The sequence below is a fragment of the Haemaphysalis longicornis genome, unplaced genomic scaffold, assembly GCF_048455015.1.
Source record: "Haemaphysalis longicornis isolate Haplotype H1 unplaced genomic scaffold, Haemaphysalis longicornis Haplotype H1 scaffold_7, whole genome shotgun sequence".
Classification (NCBI taxonomy): Eukaryota; Metazoa; Arthropoda; class Arachnida; order Ixodida; family Ixodidae; genus Haemaphysalis; species Haemaphysalis longicornis.
Window position 1 is genome coordinate 56,377,746 of NW_027526422.1, and position 8,106 is coordinate 56,385,851.

Sequence of the window (8,106 nt, forward strand, 5' to 3'; positions counted from 1 at the left end):
TCCTTGTATGTCAAAAGTTACCTGCTGTGCTACAGCCTAGCGCTATCTCTGTATCTTACAAGGCAACAGGAGATATCTACATGGCTTTGTTAGGAGTTGCTTAGGGACGAGTTGTTCGGCCACGATTATAAGCAATCTGTGCAAACAAAAAGATGGAGCGAGATAAGGTAAATGAGAGAGTTGCTTGGCAGAAGCCACAACTGGCTCACCCACAAAGTACTGAAGGCCTCAAAATTGTTCAAGAAGGTGAAATAAGCCCAAGTGTGTGATGGAGCTGTTTATCTGGTAAAGAAACCATGTTCCTATATAGCAAGCTTGATGGGAAGCGACCAGTTATTGGTGGCTTGCGTGTTACAGTGAATCACTCTTCTATTTTTTGCCATGTAGGATACTATGCATGAGTGTGGGAAATAAACACAGATTGGCACACAGCTTGGTGTGCGCACCTGTTTCTGCTTGTCCCGATGTTGGTGCGAATGCCTTCTAGTCATAGTTACCTTGTAGCTGTAGTAAAAAGACTGAAACATACGCCGAGAAAAGATGGTTGATAATGCACCGCAAACACATTTTTCTTTAATTCACATTTTGGTTTGCAACTCTGCAACTTTTGTACCAGTAATTGCTAGACAATTTCACGCCATTCATCTGCCTCCATAACAGTGCAAAACAATGAGCCCACAACAGCATAACCCAGTTACAGAGTAAGTTAGGACTACTGACCCACTTTCAACTTTACACTAAAGACTACTACTTTTAGGACTACTGACTCTCAACTTTACACTGAGCTTTCAATCTCTGCAAAAACAAAACAGTTTTCTTGCGGGTACGACTCCCGTGGCAGAGATTGCCGAAAAGAGTGAACTGCAATGAAAAACGTGTGCCCTTCTTTATTTGAAGTTTTAATAATATGGGCAACTTAAATTGGTGGTGTTCATGCATTTTGGCAGCAAATTCCCTTAATTGACCTGTACTTCACGTTTGTTCACATGGACGTTTGTCAGTACTACATGGACGTTTGCAGAACAATCCACAGGAATGAGCAGAGAATTGCCTGCTAGTGCTCCTCCTAGAAACCCGCCAGACGGCATGCCAGTGGTTGTCACTAGCTTGCCAAATAGAGGAGCCTCAAAACAAGCACATATGGACCGTCATTTGGAGCAAAAAATGCACCCATGCAGTCCGTACAGATGGTCAACCAGTGAAGCTGCGACGTGTGGCCTGTGCTTGCCATTGCTGCGTGGACACTGCTTCGCCCACACCGCCTGCCATCTTTGCTTGAGCAGCATATGACACAGTGCGCATGCCGTGCAGCTAGAAAGACCATTTTTCTGCTCCCTCTGATGCATCGTTGTCACTTACCAGCGTCGGCAGATGCGAGAGTGCGCTGATTGATTGTAGGATTTAACGTGCCGACGCAGCGCAGGCGATGAGGCACACCGTAGTGGAAGGCTCCGGATTAATTTTGACCACCTGGGGATCTTTAACGTGCGCCGAAATCTCGTACACACTGGCATTTTTGCTTTTCGCCTCCGTCAGAAAAGCGGCCGCCGTGGCTGGGAATCGAACCTGAGACCTCGTGCCCAGCAGCGTAACGCCTTAGCCACTGAGCCACCGCGGCAGGTTGAGAGAGTGTTGCTACGTTACTTATAAGCCCAGTCATTCTCTCTCTTCCCTTGCTTCTGACTCCTCCCTAGCCTGGTTTCTGCCACACGTGTGCATGGGATTGCGCAGGAGGAGATTTCTGCATACACAGGGCTGCTGGATTTTTTTTTCTCCTGGCCATATAAAGCTTTGCTTTAAAGTAATCAACTTCCCACGCCCCACTCACACATCGACAACTGCATAAATGATGTACGCCAAAGTTAGTTTCCTTGCGATGTTTCCATTTCCTTGTTTCCATCTTTGGACAACTTCAATCACACCCTCAGAACACTGGCTGCAGAGTGAACACTGCTGCCTAATAAATCCTGGCTTGCAAACTGACTTACTTAGAGGCAGCAGCTCTTTTCCATTTGTCGTAACGGTAAGTGCTGAAGGCAGCTTGAACAAGTCACTGGACCTGGAGTCCTTCGCAGCCAGGAAACACATCCGCATGACAAAGCGACAAGGTTGGCGCAACAGCCGGTCCCTATGATCAGTTGGTGACTCGCTTTACTTCACAGAGGCTCGCTTATTCACTGGCGCACTCACCCAGAAGCCTTATTTTCACATTTCATGCACTCAATAACTTTCTAGGACAAAGATTGAATGACATTTTTTGGATGCAGTGCCTCTGACAAGGGAGCCGTGCAACACTACCGTGGGGCGGCAGGCTGGCCTGTCAAACTGGTCCATGGCGCTCATCACTGGCCTCAATGCTGACCAGCTGGCTGCCTCATTTACCTCGCCTTCGCTGCTGCACCATTACACATGCTCCAAATGGCCCATGACTTGTGAAATAGTTGAGATTAATCAGCTAACATAGCACACAACATGTTTCTAACCCTTCCCAACCTCCTACTGCCATAGCTCTGTAAGATAGGCACCTATATATAAAAAAAAGAAAAAGCGGGAGAGAGACATAGCAGACCACAATGCAAGAAGGTGGACACCAGAAAAGATTCCACTCTGCGGAAGATTAAGAGCATTTCCAAATTTGTAGCCTCAGTTCGCTTTCCAGTTTCGGCTATACAGACGGTCAGAAGTTACACGACCTTAGATTTATCGGATCACGAAAACCTCGACTGAACAAAATCTACCGTTCGGCATAGCAGTTTTATCCCGTAAATGAGGATTTGTCACGTCGAGGTGCAACCATATTTTATGGAAACGAAGAAGCAAGATCATAAAAATGCATATGTGCAGGGGAACATAGTAGAGAAAGAAGAGATATGTAATATGCAGAGACACTCCTCAGACTTGTCACAATTCTTAGCTTTCACTGAACATCTGGAAATAGTAATTATTCCATCACTGCTTTCCTGCCACGAAACCAACCATACAGCGCAATCTGTTCTGTGCCCGCCCATGTCTTTGTGTGAATTTCAAGTTCTTGCTGATCCTTTTGCAAGAGGTATTAAATTAATCCATCATTTCTTTCTTGCCACAAAGCCAAGTATACACCACCATCAATTCAGTGCCCGTCTGGTATGACTGCCCTTAGTTCTGGCAATCCATTGCACTAAAGCCCGAAAGCCAGCACAACACGCACCTGACGATGAGGATGCCGGTGCGCTTGCAACGTTGACCGTGTTCACCGGCTCTTGTGGCTGTGGCGACTGCTGCCACAGTGATGATGGCGGCGGCCGCAAGGGCGACTGCTCGATCAGGGGTGTCAGTCCCATCAGAACCTGGAGCATGGGGGTCAGGAAACAACCAAACATGACCACGGAACACAATTACGCAATAGAAACATTGCTTCTGCTCTGCTTGCAGCACCAAATACTGTGCAATGCATGAATTGTTTACCTTGGTTCTAAAAAATGGCTACATATCTCCTCCTTTCGTTGCAAATTTCGACAAAAGATGATAGTTCACTGGCACCCCTGGCGACTAAACGCCTCCCTTCTCTTTCCCGCTCACCTCTCATGCTGTTCCTATCCCATCTCGTTCTTCTCAAGATAACACCCTAGAGGATTGCTCAAGTAAATCTAAATTTACTGCCTTCCACTGCTCCAGGTTGGGTGCCTCGATGCCAGCGCTTCCGTACGGCGGAGACGCGCGTGAATGGAGGCACCTTACTACAGCATTTATAGAACCACATTGCCCTACTCCACAAACGTTCCAATCGGAACGTGTAACCTATCTAAAGGAACCTTTCGTTGCAGTTGCCGTTTGATTTTTTGAATGCCGCCAGGTAGTGCAGGCAACAGCAGGCGACGGTTTTCTGCAGTTGCATAGTATTGCATTTGCCATTGCACAAACCGAGCACCAATGAATTTTTTAATAAAGGAACACTGAAAATATTACTCATGTATTGATTTTCTGCCTTATATTTGCGTAATGTCTTGTTCTTGTTCAACAATGTTGGCAAGTAGGAACATTCACACCAGACATACATTTAGATTTGACTGTGGGTATATAAGAACATTGCGCAGCTTCTGTTTCACTTTGGCTGGGTGGCTTGATCCAGTCACAAACAGACAGACAGACCGACAGACAGACAGACAGACAGACAGACAGACAGACAGACAGACAGACAGACAGGCAGGCAGGCAGGCAGGCAGGCAGGCAGACAGACAGACCAAAATTTCTGCGTTTAGGTAGCCTTAATAGATAGTGGTCTGACCTTCACTGGCCACATGCTGAAAGCCCCGTTAGATTATGTGCTTGGCAGATGTCCAGACAAATAATGATGTAAGAAGCCGCTGAATATGTACACGAGACTACCTCACAATACTGGCGTGGTACGCCTTATGGAGTGCACCCACATAACCCATCGCACTCCCATAGTAAAGTGTCATTTGGAACGTTCGCAAATACCATAAAAATAAAATATACCCTGAACACATCCCAAACACCAATTTTCAGGCTTTTTATGAGTGTGTGACTGAACATAAGGAACATAATAGGGCACTACAACTTTAACCATACACTAACCTCAACCTACTCCACAAAAAGTACTAGTGAATTTCTTATGCCATTAATTATTACATGTAGCTATGACCTTAAATTGAGAATGAGGGCCTTCCAAAGAGAGGACAATGAGGCCGCAGTCATCATAACCAGGGCTTTTTTGACTGAAACATAATCTAAAATATCCTACTGTGATTTCTTGGGAATTCATGACTACTTGCATGTTTTTTTTTTTTGCTCATTGACATAAAAACCCTGGCTTTTCAAGACAGCCATAGCTTTGGTAAACCTTCCAAAAACTACCTAAGAGAAGACGAGAAACAGCAGGGCATCTGATAAAATTGATGCAGTTCTAACAATCAGGTAGACAATTCTAGTGGCTGTTTGAGAAAATAAATCCTCTGCTGAAGCACATATAGTTCTACAAACCAAGCTTCTGGGCAGTTTGGAGACACCTCAAGCTTAAATAGTACCACAAATTGTTACCTACTGCGTTAGATAAGCCCTAATTTCTGGCACACTTCTACACCACTGCACTTTGGCACAAGTTTACACTGCCTGTATAACCACAAGAAATAGTTCCTGGTGCTCTGTCCCCCATTAAAGTCATGCCTTAGAACCTTACGGGGCCTTAAAAAGAAGTGCTACGGTTATTATCAACATCATCAGCCTATGTTTATGTTAACTGCACAACGAAGGCCTCTCCCATATACAGTAGGCCTCTCCCATTACGCATACTACACCCCATCCCTTAGGGTACTAAGTTGCAGCTCAGACAAGCAATTCTTGATGTACCCAGGAGGAGAGTTAGGTGAACACTCAGACCATGGTAATGACGATTTGGTAAAAAGGGGTACTGGGTACGCGATCCTAGACCAGAAAGTGGCACGCCACAATCCCAACCTGATGGATGTCGTGGCGCAAGTTTCCCGAAGACGTCAGGTTGAGTCCTCGACCCGCGCCGTAGGAACGGGCCACCGATGACCATCCAAACACCCGGTGCAGGGCGCCGCCACGTCCCAACCTCCCTTCCCCGCCTGGACCCTCGGCCATGGTTGGTTCACTGCACAGGATCGGCCAATGAGACACAAAATACGAACTCTGCAACTCTGTTGTCTGTAGCTGCGTAACGATGAAAAGCATGCATCCACACAGCAAAACAACATTCCCAAACAGTTGAATCTTGCAAATTCTATCTTTGGTAACTGGATACAATGATTTTAATCGACCGGTTTAGAGGTCCTGTTACGGTGTGAAGCAATGCATTCCAACTTTATTTAATTCAATTTTCACTCCATATTGCCAGATTTTGATGGTCCCACCTGGGTGGCATTAACAAGAGGCGGCTGTGCTTGTATAAGCAAACAGAACTGTGTACGATTTCCATCTCTGCCTGCAATTTAACCTAACATATGCATGTCAACGAACAAAATCGCCGCTTCCCTCCGCAACCCCAACAACAGAGTAAAAACGACAGCTATACAGGAGTGCATGGCCAGGTATACATGCAGTGATGCAGCGAGATAGCAGCTCAATTAATGGGTGAAGTGACATGTACGCACTGCAGGGCATAAGTACCACACATCAGGTTTGTGCACAGCCCCCCCCCCCCCCCCCCCCCTCCCTTTTTTTTTTTTTTTTGTTGTTGTGATGATGGATAAAGCAGCCAAGGGTGCAGATATGACGCTTGTTATAGGCATATCTTCGAAACAATGCAGGACGGTTGCAACCTACGTCATCAAGTAAACACGCCGAACGTCAACGAAAAATGAGGAATCTAATCACGCGCTTTGTTTGCTGCACAGTTCATCAGCAATGAAGTGAAAGCAAGCCCGAGCGAAGCTAGCGTCGGCCAACGTGCCAAAAGTCTACACAGAACATAATTTGCAGAATCCGGCTGGCGATCGAACTAAACCAGACAGGAATCCAAACGGGCCATGTAGCTTTAAAAACTTGGATAAACTCTTCAACACCTGCTTCAATTCACTCACGCCAAAATGGGGACAGCGTGAAGCTGTTAAAAATAGCACGAAGCTGTAAATGTACGGGTTAAAGCGATACCTGCAGTGACTTCGAAAAAAAAACAAAAACAATAAAAAGAGGCGTTGGCGCGGTCAGGTGATGCGCGAAGAACGTCCGATGCGTACAGTCATCGCTTCTGCTATGAAACAATATGCTACGTACAACAAAAGCGAGCGACCTCGGCGCACGTGTGCCAGCATACCTCTACGCTTGCTCTGAACTTGCATCAGGACGGCGTCTCTGCCACTGCGGTGATGTTTCGCGTACGGCCTGAACGGGCCCGCGTTCAGGCCCGAAAGCAAAACTGGGTCAACGCGCACGATAATAAGAACGCTACACAAAAGGAACGACAACAATAATACAGGATGTGTCGTGTCAATGCATGCTGCTCGTCGGAACCGCGAACGAACTGACGACAAAACAGAAACCAACCTGTTGTCAAGAGATGATCGACCAGCGCTGCTGTGGGGCTGAGGTGTAGCGTGCACACAAGCCGGCGGATTTTGTGGCGGTTCCAGCTTGATCCACGGAGATGTGACAGCAGATACGAGGCGAAATTTTAGTAGTAGCCACTAAGAATCATGCGTACCAGAAGAGAGTTGCGTAGCATCGCCCGACAACGGTTGTAGCGCGGCGGCATAAAATAGGCAGCGCGCCGGGAGCGCACACATTGACACGAAGTCGGTATGCTTCGGCGGGTCGCTATCACTAGCGTGGCCCCACTTGAATTTCACGTGATTAGGACCCTACCAAACACAGGCACCGGTGTGCCTGCCGATGCGACTTTTCCGGGGCATTTATCAATTATGTAACAGGAAAATATCAACGCAACCAGCAGCTGAGCTGAACCACTCTAGGTGCCCACGGCGACGCCAGGCTACGCCACAAGCACTAGTTTACTTATCATCATCAACATTATTGTTTGGTTTTAGTTTCGTTTTCGTTTTCAGACAAGTAGCGTTGTCGGGGCAGCTGGGACATGCGACGATGCTGATTGCGGCACGGAAAAACTGATGATACTCAGTGGTAGAAGAGGCACGGCAGACTTGCGGGCAAGGAGACCCGCGTATGTGCTGACAACAAAAGAAAAGCAAACTAGCGAGGACTACAAAGTATGTTTGCTTCGCTGAAAATGGCGCCGAGAAACAATGGCGTCTTGGCCGCGCCTGCCATGCATCTCCACGCCTTCCGAAACCTACTCGTCACTCCCACTTGCTGATCTTGCAGAGGATACCCTAACATTTACCACACGTTGCGGATTTGTGACGTGATCGGCACCCAACATTGGTCCGCTTCTCCAACTCCATGGGAGGCGAGGGACGCGTCTGATCCAAGCGCAGTGGCGCAGCTCCTGTACACGTCCAGAGCAAAGGAAGCCTTGGCCACACCTTCCCAAGAAGACGACCTGCACTAATGATGCGTGGAAAAAATAGTTTATGTCCTTCCTTCTTTCCCTCCTCTCTCAAATCCCACCCCTCACACCATTTTCCCTTCTTCCTACCTTCGGCCTCCCCTTGTCCTTCCGTCTCC

The 8,106-nt window shown here is 47.2% G+C and overlaps 1 protein-coding gene across 1 annotated transcript in view; it reads right to left on the minus strand.

The window, feature by feature from the left end:
• The window catches only part of LOC144145703 (RING finger and transmembrane domain-containing protein 2), a 34,689-nt gene extending 27,237 nt beyond the window's left edge, over nt 1–7,452 (minus strand). The window contains exons 1-3 of the mRNA XM_077677385.1: nt 7,009–7,452; nt 5,458–5,617; nt 3,191–3,329 (exon numbers count right to left, since the gene is read on the minus strand). Coding sequence (XP_077533511.1) covers nt 3,191–3,329; nt 5,458–5,607 — 289 coding nt within the window. The 5' untranslated portion in view covers nt 5,608–5,617; nt 7,009–7,452. The remainder of the gene's footprint in view (nt 1–3,190; nt 3,330–5,457; nt 5,618–7,008) is intronic.
• Between the last annotated feature and the right edge of the window lie 654 nt (nt 7,453–8,106).